General features: G+C 42.9%; 1 protein-coding gene across 2 annotated transcripts; it reads right to left on the bottom strand.

Moving 5' to 3' along the window:
• Nucleotides 1–3,549: 3,549 nt before the first annotated feature.
• Nucleotides 3,550–10,070, bottom strand: LOC118163105 (ly6/PLAUR domain-containing protein 2-like). 2 transcript variants are annotated; one of them, XM_035319568.1, is made up of 3 exons: nt 9,897–10,070; nt 4,850–4,969; nt 3,550–4,020 (listed from the first exon to the last, which is right to left on the bottom strand). In XM_035319568.1, the coding sequence occupies exons 1-3, from the start codon at nt 9,946–9,948 to the stop codon at nt 3,809–3,811; spliced, it is 384 nt and encodes a 127-aa protein (XP_035175459.1). In that variant the 5' UTR covers nt 9,949–10,070; the 3' UTR covers nt 3,550–3,808. The 2 variants fall into 2 exon arrangements, with proteins under 2 accessions (XP_035175459.1, XP_035175460.1); XM_035319569.1 differs by lacking the exon at nt 9,897–10,070 and adding an exon at nt 5,336–5,414.
• Between the last annotated feature and the right edge of the window lie 5,741 nt (nt 10,071–15,811).

Consider the following 15,811-nt stretch of genomic DNA (forward strand, 5'->3'; position numbering starts at 1 on the left):
TGTAAGAATAAAGGAAATATGAGCAGGCTAATCAAAGCATTATGATTAGTGAAGGCTAAATTCTTACAGACAAAAAAAAAAAAAAAAAAAAAAAAAAAAGTGTCAATGATAGAGTGAGTCATTTGCATCCCAAACCCTTTGCAGGGAGGATTATGATGGTGGAAATGGATTCTTTCTCATCAACCAATGATCCACTGAAGGTCATTTTGATCATATTTGTTAAAACACATTTACACCTTGCTTTTCCTTCCTTAATCCACCCTACATCCAGTTTAACTGTGTATGGTGCACTTTAAGGGGGTTGGTTCTTTGTTCTTGTTGTTATCCCTAAAATTTTGTCATCCTCCAGGTTTGCATTTCTTTAAATAACATTCTTTCTTTAAATGATCATTTAATTCATAATTCATAGTTTCTTTAAATAACATTCAATGATTTCTTTACAGCTGAAGGGTCTCCAGAGCCAGCCTGGCCCCACCTCTCATCACCCCATGCCTGCCCATGTCCAGCACTTCCACCTCTCAAGGCATCTGCTGCTGTACCAGGTCTGTGTTTCTTTACACCTCATCATTATGCTGGAGCCATAAATTCCACATGCAATAACTCCTTGTCACAGCTATCTGTGTAACCCTACAGCTGCACCATGTGAAAACAAACAAAAGTAAAGCAAATTAGCTATAACCACCAGGTCAATTAGGAAAACTGCAATTACAGCTGAGCAAAGTCAAAACAAAGCTCTGGTCAGGTCAAAAGGAGTTCAGCCAGAGCAAGCCTAACAAGCCTCAGCCTGGAGGACTTGCAAACTCAATAAAAAGCCCGTGGCCTATTACTAGCAATGCCACTACTGGGCTTACTGAGCTGCAGCTCTTTTGTCAGCTCTTGCAATTGGGACACCATGGTTTTTCCTCTGTGCACCTTCCTGGCCAGACGACTTTAGCTCCCCCAGATAAGTAAGCTCAGCTCACTTCTTCAAACCCAGCAGTGGATTGGTTTCAAGTATTTGCAGTATCTTTGCCCATGATTTATACTCTCAGTGTCTGTGTGGCTGCAGTGGTATTTTTAGTGGTGTTCACTAAAATAACAATATAACACAATAATATGGCTCCTGATGTATTTGTTTTTAAATGCTCTTTGACATGATAATTTTGTGATGTCCTGGGCCATGACTTCATGGCATATCAACCAACACAGGGTAAGGACAGGGTAGTCTGAGCCCAGTAACTCATGTCTGAGAAACAGCAGTGCTATCCAGGGAAAATCTAGTGATGTTTCATTTCTTTCTGAGTTTTGCTAGCATATACATAACGCTGGTTTCATGTGCAGAAGTGCTGACGTACACTTCTAGCTTACAGTTTTATTCTGTTCCTGACAAGTGAGTGAGTAGTTAGATATTCTGGCTACATCCTAATAAACCCTCCATTCACACACACACTCACAGACACAAAACAAAGCAAAAAATCAAACAAAAAAAAGAAAAACAAACAAAAAGAAAACACACACACACACACACTTGCAATAAATGGGGGTCCTTTAGGCTTTTTTTGGAGAGAGAATGTAAAATAGTGTTTTCACACGTGCTTATGGACTGAGGTGAGGAGGTCCTTACCCACAAATCTGGACTCTGGCTTTGCTTTCAGGGAAACCTCAGTCCCATCAAACTGTTACCAGGTCTCAGCCCCTTGGTAAAATGCCCTAGGGTGAAAGTTCAATGATGGGACGAGGAGCAGAGAGGTGGCCATGAGGGACTCACTGACCCAGAGGTGGCATGTCACAATTGCATAAACCTCGTGCATGGCAAATCGTTTGCATTAGGTCTTAGCAATAGCACAGCAAAATCACCAAGGGTCTTGTTTAATTCCTGGCAATGGGGCTGGTGGGCATATTTGTCACACATTTTTCCCCCTGGGGTTCATCCAGGATTTTTAGCACTCATCTCTTTGTTGTAGCAGAGTACCTAGAGTAGTGAGTAGTGAGCAGAGTACCTACAGTGAGTAAAGGGTGGAGAATGGGTTTGTGAATGATACCTGGATTTAGGCAAGGGATCTTTGTTTAGGGCAAGAGTTGCTAGGGTGGACATAGGGCTGTATAATATAAATGGTGTAGGAAAAGTAGACACGAAGCAGTCTCACTACTGCTCATCTGTGAGAACAAAAGCTCTGAGTGAAACTGTGAGGCAGAGCATTTAAGAGAGAAACAAATTACCCTTAATGAAATGGTGGCATTGAGCCCAAAAGGGTGCAGTGAATGCTAGGAGTGTGAGTTAACTCAACGTGAAATAAGGTGTATTGACGGTGTTTCCTTGGCAGTTACCAAACAATGGTCCTGATGCAGCCCCTGGGCCAGCAAAACTGGAGGCTGCTGATTTCCAGAGCTGGCAGATAAAAAGGGAGAACCCCCATGTATCACATTTGTTCAGCAGAAAGCCACAAACCTGTCACACACTTCTGGAGACTGAGCTTTGAACATGGCTCACAAGCAGAGGACAAAGCACAGGCTGGCAATGAGGGCAAGCCTGCAACTGGTTTCTAAAGTCCTTCCATAGCCATTGATGCTGTTCCTCTGGCCATCTCCATGCCCGTGCAGTACTCTGGCCACTAACACAAAGTTGTTCCAGCAAAGGAACCACTTTTGAGCCACTTGGAAGCTGTGTATGAATTCAGAACTGCAGTTCATCCAAGCTTCATCTCACTCTGGTGATGGGAAGCAACGTGGGAGAGGCGAAAATCACTGCAAGAAGGTCTGCCAGACTTTGTGCTTGAAAATAAGGGTGTTTGTGCTCTGGTGATCTCAATGGGTGGATCATAGGAACACAGGGAAATCAGTTTGGAAGGGGGACCTCAAGTGGTCTCTAAAGCAAGTTCCCAATCAAAGCTCTCAATTCTGCTATCAGCCCAAGTCCCTCAGGACTTCATCCAGCTGAATCATGAAAGCTTCCAAGGATGGAAACTGCACCACCTCCCTTGGAAACCTCTTCTAATGCAGACGCTACACAGGAGACTTTAAATAGCACCTTTATTGATGATTTCAAATATCATGCTACATGGGAGATTTTGAATAACATCTTTATTGATATTTCAAATATCATAAGCAGAATGATAATTACAGGAGGACATTTTTCCTGGTAGACTTTGAAAAGGGTTTCATAGGAAAATGAAGAATCAGAATTCCAAATTCAGTCCAGAATTTAGTAAATCCATACACAAGCCACCCAATCTTCCCATAAAAGGTAATTTCTCAACAATAAATTTTGTGAAAGAAATGTTGATGAAAGGCCTCTGCCAGTAGGGAATAATAGGAAATGTCTTACATACCTGCTCCAAGACTGATCACAAAACCAAACTCATGCCACTATATAAATAATAATGAAAGGTGGAACTGAAGTTTGAAATTAAGTAAAATAAAATAAAATAAAAATTGTCAGAGGACAGGAAAAGACTGTTTGAATCAGCTACTATGCTGGTGAATACCTGGGGAAAAGAATGCTCTAGGGAGGTGTGGAAAGCCCTTAGCTCCATGTCTTTTGCTTTAAATATATCATATACACCAGAAATCTTTAGTTCAAAATCAACCAGATCAGCACATCAAAGAAACTCTAGAGTTGTATTTGTGGGAGCTGTTGAAGAATCAACCCAAAAATTAGTGTTGGGACTTCCTGAGCTTTGCTTCTCTCATGGCAGATGGGTGGGTACTATAAACACAATTTGTGGGAGCTGTTGAAAATAGTCCGTGAGGCATCCAAATGCAAAGCTGGGCTGGGCTTCATTCTCTTCTTCACTGGGTTCTTTGGCTGAAAGGCACCTTCCTCAGCTCATCACAATCTAGTCCAGAAGAGAACGCAAAGGGAACCTGCTAACATGCCAACTGGCACAATGCTTATCCCCAAACTCGCTGCACCATCAGCGTTGCACAAGTCAGTGTAACAGCAGGAGACGGGGCGCGTCATGCCAATCCCGTCCACGTCAGATGGGATGCAAATGGAGGAGCACATCTTGGTGACGGTTGAGACTCCCACAAAGGGATAAACTACAAGAAAGCAAGGAAGAAGGAACAGTTAGGAATGGGAGGAATGGAGGAGAAATTTCTTTGTTCCTGGATGAAATATTAACTACCTTCACCTCCAAAGTCTTAGTTACAGCTCAAACACAACGGGAAAATTTCCTACCAGGAACATGAGAAACAGTTCCTGTTCAGTGGTTCCAAGGTGAACAGCACATTACATCTTCTGGGTCTTGTCTGGATCAGCTTTTTCCCACAAAAGTCCCATTAAGCATTTTGTCTCTGCTTTGACTCTATCCCATATCTCCTTCCTCCATTACATGCCACCAGAACCTTTTCCCAGATGAACTAAGCAAAAGAGAGCCTCCATCCTAGCAGTGCATTTCTTTATTTGGACAGGTTATGACCTGTAGGGTCATCACTGGGACTGCTGATGCCTTACTGAAAGCTCCAGAGATCTCATGGGCATTTATGGTTGCCTCTAGTTGACCAGAAGTTTGCTTTCCTACCTTACTGAGCCTGACTCACCTCTACCAGCCTCTCAACACCACCCAGCTTTCTGTGGTCAGGACAGCAGTGTTTAACCCACACCCATTGTGCAAATCATACAGACACTCTGGAGAGCCAGAACTCTCAGGCTTTGTACCTCAGATTCAAGTCAACACACTTCCTCTTAGCTATGAGCTAAGTGCTCACTCCTCTGAAAATAACAGGAGACTGCTCATTGCCCCATGAAATATCACTTATAAGTTTGCATATGTAAGTGAGAAAAGGTATTGCTCCCAGTACCAGAGGTCTGTGCAGGAGAAACACAGATTTGTGTTAAAATACGTGGATAAAGAAGCCTTGCCCTTACCCTCCTCCAGGGAATACATGGTTGTCTTGCACATGGTTTCATTCTTACTGCAGTTCTGGATCTTCGTGCACTTATCAGTGGCTGTAGGTTCATGGCAGGAGTAGCACTGCAAGGTTTGGGCTATAAGGAAGAAAAGCATGAGACCGGACTTACTGTAGGCCATAAGGTTCTGTCCGTGCCTAGAAAACTCTGTGGAAGATAGCTCTCCAAAATTACCACACGTTGCACAGGTTGCACACTTGTTTTGTTATCAAGGGGGGTGGGAGGGTAGCAAATTGTTTTTTTCCTTTTGCAGGTAGGTCTGAAGTAGTCCATAAAAGTGTTTAAGGGTAATTTTACTTATTTTTTGGTTCTGCACCCCAGAACCTGCAGTATATATGTCCTGGAACATCCCAACATTAAATGAAAATAAATGAAGATGATAAAACAAACAAATAGATCAAAATTGCATTCACAAATACAGGGAGGAAGAGCAGCTTGACCCACCGGTTTCTCCCTTATTGTTGTGGGGTAATTGCATTGCCTAAGACAAGGCTGCCTGTTCTGCACAGTGGCTGGATGCCAGCAAGGCAGGTGTAGTGAAACACAACATCTCGGTGTTTGAATTCTTTGAAGATCTTGCCCCAGGTGCCAGCAGCCAGCTAAGACATGCACAGAGCCAGGAGAAGCTCAACCCTTCAATTGTGCAATTTGCAAGATGTTTTTCTTTTAACCATTATCACAATTAGCTAACAGGCCCTGCTTCACATGTTTATGACAAGCCACTAACCATCCTGCTTTCCAGACAACAACATCCCCAAGTTGTTTTCATCTTTTATTCCCACAGGACAGTAAACTCATTTGTAGCTGATTTACCCCAACTGTTCTTACTCTGCTTCTACTTTTCGCCTTGTCATTACATTAGCAGAGCATCAGAAAGAGATCTGGACACACCAAGAAGTCAGACTTGAGCATGAATTGCAGCAGGGAGAACTTCTAGTGATGACCACTGCTACCTCTCTCCAAAGACTGGGAGCTCTTGGGTAGAATATTGTCCCAGAGAGAAGAAGCTGTCTCCATCAAATCAACTGAGCCATCAGAGCAAGTTAAGCATGACCCTTCCCCTCTCCTGAGATTCTGGTTCTTTGAGAAGGATGCGTTAAAAGTTGTGTTATAAAGATAATTCTGGGAGCAATAACGGATTGCATGGGGAGATGTTATGGGCTGCTGTGATCTAGAAAGAGGCCATAAAAAGGCACTTTGGTACCCAAGATCCCAAATACAGTCCAAGGTAGCTCACCCTGCCTCATTTCTCGCAGTCTTCCCTTTAACACTTCCCTGTTGGGCTGCAATTGGATCCTAGACGTGCAGAATAACCACAGCTTGAGCCCCTCAGTGCTTAAAGTCCTTGGAGCTGGAGAGATTTCACAGGGAGATACCAAGGAGCCCAGAGCACAATGACATAGTGTTCCCTGAGCACTCCAAGCTACAGATGTCAAGCCAAAATAGTTGACTGGTATTTCTTATGGCCCAGCTCTAGGGTTCCCTGGCAACACAAGCCATTCTTGGACAAGTTGTCCGAGCACTTTGCTCTCTGCAGACCTTGATGAGGAACCCTACACTTGATCTTGGTCCTGTTTTCCACTTGCCAGCCAGACACCTGAAGGTGTAGCAATGCCTTCAAGGCACAGCAATTCACTTTGCTACCATCTCAAGCCAGGAGCCCTTCCTTGGTAGCACGCAGTCCTGTCTGGAGAACCCTTCTCACTCGATCTGTGTGACAGTCCTGGTGAAAATACTTTAAACCCCATTAAAAAAAGAAAGCTAGTTGGCACATCTCAGCACACCTGAAATAGGCTGTTACAAGAGCAGGCTGAGGCAAGCAAGCCCCTTTATGAAAATAGACACTACCTGCAGCTTCACCCTAATTAACAACCCAGAAAGAGCCCTTTCATAAGTAGCCCCAGCAATTGTCTTGCTTTTATTCGAAGCTCTCTTTGTTATCCTACTTTGCTCACTGTGGACTGATGTTTTGTTTGTGTTAATTCTCTGTCTGACAGCTGTCAAATGCATCTTTAGGGAGGAAGCTTTGTCATTATTCAGATTTCATGATACTCATCACCTGACAAGCCAAAGCCACAGGACTTGTGTTTAGCTTTGAAAATAAATAAATAAAATACAAAGGATTAACTCAAAGGGATGTCAAATTAAAAGATCATTGTCCCCAGCATGTGCAAACCTAGTATTGTCATTAACCTTATTCAGACTAGCAGGTTCAAACATAGGTGAATATTTTAAATAGTAGCTATATCTTTTTTTTATTTATTTTTTTATTTTTTTTTTAAAAAAAAGTAGTACTTCAGTAGTCATGGTGAGCTGGCATCTTACAAAGCAGGGAGGAAACACCGTGACTGAAAGACCTTAAGACTTGGGATATAAAAGCCTGTTTTAAACAAGCTCTGGGATATCTGTCTGGCCTATCTGTGAAGAGTATATATTAGGGAAGGCAGCAGAACTGCAGTGATCCCTTTTTTTGATTTAAGAGCTTACAAACTTAAACACAGACAAGAAGACATGCAGTAGCTTAGAAATGAAACCACAGGATGAGAATGAATGGGAACAAATTGCAAATTGCAAGCCTTCTTTAAAAGAGGAAAATATAAAATCTTAAACTATTTCAATGTAGATATAACAATTTTTGGGGAGCTGAAAGAAAAAGAGGACACAAATAAGCAAAAGATGTTGGATTTTTTTTAGAGATTTTGCTAGCTTCACTTAGGTATTGATAGATCTTCCTTCATTCACCTCTAACTGCCTTTCTAGGAAATGCCAAAATTACACAGATCCCATTCATGTCCAGAAGAAAGCTCAGAGATTCTGCAGGTGTATCCTGGCTTTCCTCCAGCTTTGCAGAGGATGAAAGAGGAATTTTCTTTGTGAAAGAAAATTCTCCTTGCCAAATCCACTATGAGGTTTCCTAGGTTTGCCCATTTTTGCCTGTTAAATCAAAGCATCCGTCCTGATGAATGTCTACGTAAATGGGATGGGGAAGTGGTCAAGGAGCAATGTGGTGGCCCTGGACCACACAGGAGCCTCTTTTCACCAACTCTTGACAAAGTCTCGTTGAGCAGGATGACAAAAAAAGGTTCGTGAGTTAATCCCAAACCAAATTTATATCCAACCCCACTGCTTTCATGTTTCATAAAGCTTTTTCAGATGACCACTTCCCCTAAGGAGTCCTGACAACAAAGCTCCTTTCTTTCCAATCTGTCCTCTGTTAATTAAGGACTTTCCTCTCTGAACTGCTGCCTATTGACAAGCAGACAAGAAACCCCAGAATGAATAAGATATAATGATGAAACATATAGATATATATATATACCCTTCCATAGAGACCAGTGATGACTGATCTCTGCAGCAGCAGCTGGGTTGAGCACATAAGGCACTCATTGATCTTGGTACAGCACAAGCAGCCCAAAGCTTTGGACTACCAGTGACCATGTCTTAATAGGACAGTCAGTGCTTTACACACAAAAAAAGGAAAAAAAGAAAAAAGAAAGAAAGAAAAAAAAAAAGATAGAGAGATAACAGGACAGTCAGTGCATTACACAAAAAAAGACACAGAGCTTCTGTGCCAGCCCTGGCTCCCCAGACTTTATCTGTCTTCTCCCCCCCCAAAAAAACCTCCAAAACCTCTTTCTTTCTCCATGCATTTGCCTTCCTTGGCAGAACCCACTCCGTAGGATGGAAGACAGAAAACATCCTTACATAAAAAGGAAATAAACATGTAAGAAAAAATCCTAACAGAGCTCATTGTCCCAGCTAGGCATTGATAAAAGCAGACCCTACACTGGCTTGATCCAGAGATGTCCAGGGTATGTGAATATCCCGAGAGCAACCACAGCTCCCTACCCTGCATAGGACTTGCCTTGAACATCAGGGCAAACCCCAGCTCTGAGCTTGGCATCAGCAATATAAAATCATTTCTTGAGCAAGAAGCTATTCTGGTGGCAGTATGAAAGGATGGGTAGTCTATGCCAGGATGTTCTGTCCACCGTGCAGTCACCTTCCACCGTTAGAGGCTATGGCATCACTGCTCATGTGGGGCTGGTGCAATAAGGAGGGGATTTCCTACTGCCTCAGGAATGCAAACAGCTAATTGCCATACAGCCCTCCGTGCTTGGCTTCATGGAGCTGGTGGTGGAGGGGAAGCAATCAAATTTCCCCACTGGAAATGTAAGGGTAAGTTTTGCATGGCGTCCCTGAAGAGAGGGGATTCATGGGGCTTGTTCTCTACCTCCACGTCCCAGACGGATCCCAGTATCAGGTTGCTGTTGTCCACCCAGCAAGGTGGCAGGTTGCCAGTGGGGATAGAAAGGAGGCAAGGAGGATGGTAGGGGTTACACTCCTCATGGAGACAAACCCCTAAATCCTCCCTCAGAGGAGCAAATTTCCCAAAAGACATGACTTTTTCCAAGGAGGTCTGGCAAAATTGTTCCTGGCTTCATGCAGACTGCACCGTGTTACTAAATGGAGCTGGAAAAATCAGCCTTGCAGTACGTGGGTCACCAGCTTTGTGTCCCAGCCTGTCTCTCCCCCTTCTGATGGCTGAAGTCTAATGAATTATGTGTGCAACATATAATTAGAGAGACCCGCTACACACGCTGCATTAAACAAGCTGGCTGGCTTCAGGGTTAAATATCAAAAGAGGAGCATAAATTAAGAAGGAAAAGAAAAAAAAAAAAAAAAAAAAAGGAAGAAGAAAAAAAAAAGATGAGAGTCTAATTGAGCAAGAACACATAAAACGGGGGGACTGAAATTTGCATTAAAGAAATAACACGGTATAACGACCTTTCATTTCTAACACTTCCTACAGAGCCTGAACTAACAGTCCCAATGAGACCAGGATGGTCCTGAATGCCTGACAGGATGAAAATATCCCTGAGACAGATTTCTGCTGAAAATTCCTCAAAGTCGGAGGCACGGGCCTCAGTGGGAAAAGAGCACACGGCATCCCTTCAGCCTTCACCTCCTGCAGCAGTTTGGTTAAATGGGAGTGGGAACTTACCAAACTCCATGCAAGTGATGGCAACAAAGAGAAGAGGCAGAAGCAGCTTCATCTTGCGTGCGCTCTCGTCGCCTGGTCACTCGGCTGCCACCAGTCTTTGCCACTGGCTTTAATGGCACACCTCCTGGTGACTTGCCATGTACGGAGTCCGACCCAAGATCCAATTCTACTGGAAAAACGAGTCTGATTGAGCTATAAATGTATTGAATGATCCACAAAGCAAGCCCCACCTCCCGCTATACCGTCATTTCTTTTCATGTTCCTTGGAGAAGAAAATGAGGGTTTACATGGTGGACAATAGCTGAGGTGCTTAAGCTGGATCCTTTGTGTCTAGGCATGATGTGCATGCCTGGGAGTATTAAATAATTTCAAAATCTCGGCCTTGCCCTGCAGCTTGTTGATATTTCTTCTTTTTTTTTTTTTTTTTTTTTTTTTTTTTGTAAATTTTAGAGGAATCTGGGTGGTTTCCATACACCTTGAGAAAAAGCATCTGTGGCTGTGAACAGCAAGGTGCTAAATCCCATGTGCTTTTTTCCTCAGTGCTTTTGCCCTCAGCAGAGGTCAGACTGGGATAAGAAGGGGAATGTTGACTTCCAATCCCTTACTCACTGGAAACAGCACGGTTGAGTTTGGGGTCTTGCAATACCTCTCCCCAAGCTGTGAGCAGGGATTCAGAGGGCTGTGGGTAGGAGCAAGCTGCCTTCCTTCCTCCTCTCCCTGCCCTTCAGGGATCTAAGTGGTGGGAGCATACCTGGGAAGGCAGCAGGACCAGGACATGAAAGTCTGGGCTGAGGAATTCCCTCAGGCTCACTATCCTAAGCCATTCAGGGAGCATAAGTGTCTGGAGAAGCCACTCTGCCCTAAGCCACCCCTCTCCAAGCGTGATGATAAGCCCATGACTTCTTTCTTTCACAGACACCATGTCTTTCTCATCCCCAGATCCTACTGCTCCAGGTATCAACCTGTCTTTCCTTTGTCTCAGGCCATCCCCATGCTCGAATTCCTATCTACTACTGCATGTGGTGGGCAAGTTGGACTGTGGGATTGCAAAATAACAGTAAAGAAGAGACTTTCTTTGGTAATCGCAGATGTTCCCCACTCAACCAACACACACTTTTAATAAGGAAAAAAAAAGAAGGGAAAGCTGAAAAAAAGATGTTCTTGGAGATACTCCCGTCATCTTTGTTATCTATTACACCACTGGAAGAACTTCACTCAGGGCTAATATCGCTAGAGTTCTTGAAATGTTAAAAATAAATGGTCTTGAGGGTCTTCTCTTCCCAAGTAAACAACTCAGCCCTCATCTGTCCAAACCTAAAGCTCCATTGACAGTCTCATAATTTTAGCAAGCCCAGCCTCAGTTACAAGCAACAATTCTGGATGATCTATTCTTTTATGAGGTCAGACATATTGTTTTCACAGCAGCTCCGTAATAAAGTCATTATGTTGATTATAAAAGTCTAGTAGTTATTTCCTGCTCTAAATTATCCAGGGAAAGGTATTTCAGTATATTCTTGGTCTGACATTCATCATGTTCAGAGGAGAATTTTATAATCCTATTAAGGAAGTGGAAATACTCTGATCATATTTGCTTTGTTCTTAAGAAAAAAAAAAAAGAAAAAAAAAAGAAAAAAGAAAAAAAAACAAACATGGAAAGGGGTGTGGTGTCTAGTTTCTGGTATTAAGTGGCTTCAGAAAATGTGCACGAGATGACTGGTTTCACATGCGCATCTGAAATCTGATCTTCATTATATTCTATGTTTTTGGATGGAAGAATCTTTATAATGCTGAAACCTTGCTTAAATCCTGTGCATTCCTTCAGTTTGGAGGGTTGTTTTGGGGGGTGACAACATATGTCACTTGTTTACGGTTTCAGTTGATCTTATCTGCATCTTTAGGTAGCACCTGAAATGTTTCTTCTTTTACACACACCTTATGTAATTGCTTTGCAGCGTTGGCAAGCAACCAAAAAAATAACAAGAAGCATTAGGAACATCCAAACAACATTTTGTTTAACTACTTTTCTTCTTTTGAGGGTATCACAGCGTGGTATGTTGGGGGTTTTCCATTAATTACAGAGAAAAAAAAGGACACAAGCTATATAAATCTGCCCCAACAACTTACAAGATGAATTTGAGGGAAAAAAAAAAAAAAAAAAAAAAAAAAAAATAAAAATTGTGTGTGTTCAAATGCAGACAAGAACTCCCTGCGTTTTGGAGGCACTTGTCATAAATAAAAGGAAAAGGTCAATTGAATTTCTTCAACTTGAATTTTTTTTCAACTTGACAAACCTGTGCCAAGCCACTTTCCTGTCCTACCTGGTCAGCTGAAACAGTCTCCTGAAGAAGGCATCTTCATCTGGTAGAAGCAGTCCTTGACAGTTGCACCCATACAGGTAATATCCCATAACCTCACCACCTACTCCAAATGTGATATCCTCCAAATCCCCTCATCTCCCAGAAGACTTGCTCACATTCCCCAGTTACCAGGCTGAAGAGGACTTGCCAAGAAGTCCTAAGAGATGCCCATCCACCTCTGAGGTAGAGCTTCAGGGAGCCCAGGCTGAATGTGTGCTTAGAGAGTGCAGGTACAGGTTTCAATTTAGAGCCTTCTTGATTGATCACTTTAAACCCTACATTTTCTTGACTCTGTTCTTCTCTATCCATATCTGCTAGGAATCCCACAGCTTTCCATAGAGGAAAGACGTATGAGCAAAGGCTATGATGGGATTCAAAGCTAGACATGGAGGGGTGCTGATATAACAGTGTTGCATGCTAGCACTAAGCTTGTGCTGCACACCTACAGGTACGTTAAACCTGATAATACTCCTGCAAGATGAGTAAATATATCAAGACCAGATAGAAGGAAGCTGAAATGAAGAGAGGTTAATTAGGCTTATGGATCAAGATAGTAGCAACTCCAGAAATAGAGCCGTCATTGTATTCCGCATGCTTTAACCACTAGTTATTGCTTCTTTTTCATGAGTACTCTTGTGCTATTTTTGTGCAGCCCTGATAAGAGGTGCACGAGTTACTGGAAGCAACAGGAGCAAGTGTTGTCCTTAAAACCAGGTGCTTGGAAGTTTATTCTTAGATCTAACAATGATTTACCAGATGACCTTGGAAAATTAATCTCAGTTTCTTCATCTTTTACATTAAGTTAGGGCACGTTGCAGGGTGAATCATAACCATGATGTAAGTTATGCATTAGAAATCTAAAAATGAGATTTGTCAAACAGTTCATGATTTTCTCCTAGTAACTTCAAAATAACCTCAGTGATGAAGGATGGATGGGGCCTTGGCCAACCTGACCTAGTGGATCCCTACCTATGGCAGGGGGTTGGATCTAGATCATCTTTAAGACCCCTTCCAACCCAAGCCATTCTATGATTTTATGAAAGCCGTTTAAAGAAGCCAGCAGTGAGGATTTGACTAATCAGTAAACCTGCTGGTGTGCAGAGGGGTTAAGTTATATGAACTTCACCTCTCATTCATTATCTCCCCCATCCATCTCTTGTGGATGCAACGCTGCAGAGATGAGAGCCACATCACACCTAGAAAGAGAGGAATTAAGCATCTATCTTTGCCCTCCTCCATTTTCTCCTGTGATGAGGAACATCTTTAAAAGTTAAAGGGAAACCTGGAAAAGCAAATAAAAAAATAAATAAACAGTGCCAAGACTGGATCTGGCCTACCCCTATGAATAATGTATCAAGCTCTGCAGTTCTCTTGGAGCCATTTCCACTCAGGCATCATTCATTAGCTCATTAGTCACAGCAGCCTTATTCCTACTAATTGATTTTACTACAAATCCCTACAATGTATGGCAAAAATCCAACACGTCTCAGGCTAGCTTTAAAACCATTATATTGGCACAGCTTTGCGAGACGTTTCAGCCCTCCCTCAAGCCCATAAAGGTCAGGCAATTCCTGGAACTGAGTTGTTGGAAGGTGCCCTTGGGGAAAGGACACTGGTCTCCTTGATCTGACCAGCTGGAGGCTCAAAGCACTGTGCTGGGCTAAGAGCTGTGGCTTTCATTCCTGGTAGTAGCCCATTTCTCCATAGCCTGGAGCCACAGTTGAGTCCAGAAGTCTTCACAGCTCTCTCCACAGTGGTTTTCACCTTGACATTGGATTAGGGCACAGAGATGCAGGATCTGGGACTGGCAGATCAGACAAGAGCCTGGGTCCGAGGGGTTTCTTAAATGCTGCCGCTCTACCCAAATTGCTACCAGAACTCACTAAATCAATCTCCTCTGCCTGAGTATCAGTGATGCTTTATGTAATCACCAGGATATGGGGAGGTAGGGAACAAGATGATTTATTTTTATAAGGAGTCACGTTCCTTCTAATGATTCACCTGCTTTTTTTTTTTTTTTAAGCCTTTTTTTTTTTTTTCTTTGAACTCAGTGCAGGGACTTCTTACCCTTAGGTAATTATTTAGATTAATCTATGCCTAGCACTTAATTCTTTCTGGGTGGGACCTTTATGTTTGTCTTTTTCCTGGCCAGTGACCTTCATATGGATATAGGGGTCCTATAGAGGATTTTCCAGGAGTTAATAACTACCAAGGCGTGTTCTCCATCTCTATTCATAATGTGCATTAAAAAGATTGGCCATATCTTTATAGATAGTGTGAATTTGTATTCCTTCTGTAACAAAATTTTCTAGTTCCTGCCTTTGTTTGTGATTTGGTTTTTAGTTTTTTTGTTTGTTTCATTTTTCATTTTTGTTTTGTTTTGTTTGTTTTCCTTTTTTCCCCTTCTCAACAACCTTACTCCCTGACTTAGGGAGTAATCAAGATTATTTGCTCCAACCAGCTTTCCAAGGCACTGTTAATGATGCAGGAATGTAAATCACTTGCTCAGCTTTTCTGTCACCCAGTTTAATTATCCCCTATGTTTCTTCAAGTCTTAATTCAATGAACAAGAGATGCTTTCCTATCTGAGTCACTTCTCATTGACCCAGAAGGGAATAAAAAGGACAATACATGTAAAACAGAAAACAGCCTGACTGAAAGGAAGCAGCATTGTCTCCGGGCTCTTTTTTTGGCTTCCTATAATGCTACAGCGCTTGGCTTTGAAGCTGGAACTTCTGCTCGTCTTTGGCTGAAGCCTGGTAGGAAGGTCTCCCTGGGTTCAGTCTGCTCAAACCAGCAGGAAGCCCAAGCATCTTGGAGCTACCCACACTGCCCAGGTGATAGACTTGGACTTTCTCCCACTAGATGCCATCTCCAGGTGCCTGAAGTTTTCAGGAAAACGTTTCTGAATCAGAAGCTGCTGGCTCCTGGAGCTTTTCTCCCAGTGATGTGAGGGAAGGAGCCCTGTGGCTATGGAGATATGATGTTTCCCAGCCAAGTGAGCAGTTCAGACTGTTTGATGTTCCTGGCAAATTAGCAAAAGTAGGTCCAAGAGCAGTTCATGGGCACCTGTCATCCGCTGCTCTTCCATCTTCCACTAGGCTAGTCACCTCATAGAAAGTAGGTGGGGCATGGTTTCTCCTTTGAGAATTCACATGGATTACTCCTGATCATCTTCTTGCTCTTCTTGTGCCCAGAAACAATTTCCAGGATTGGTTCCTCCATCACTTTCCCAGAAGCTGACTAGCCTGCAGTTCCCCAGATGCGCCTTGATCTTCTTGATGAGAGGACTGACATCTGCTTCCTTCCAGCCACCTAGAACCTCTCCCATTTGCCATGATTTTTTAATGATAATCACAAGTGGCCTTGCAATGTCACCAGCCAGCTCCCTCAGCACCCATGGATGCAACACATCAGGTCCCATGGACTTGTCTATGTCCAGTTTGTTCCCTAACCTGATCCTCCTCCACTGAAGGTAATTCTCTCCTGGTTTGGTTCAGGGACTGCTGTTTCTTGAAGGCCAACCTTACTGGTAAGGACTGAAGCACAGAAGCCATT

Source organism: Oxyura jamaicensis, chromosome 2 (assembly GCF_011077185.1).
Source record: "Oxyura jamaicensis isolate SHBP4307 breed ruddy duck chromosome 2, BPBGC_Ojam_1.0, whole genome shotgun sequence".
In the NCBI taxonomy this organism is placed as follows: Eukaryota; Metazoa; Chordata; class Aves; order Anseriformes; family Anatidae; genus Oxyura; species Oxyura jamaicensis.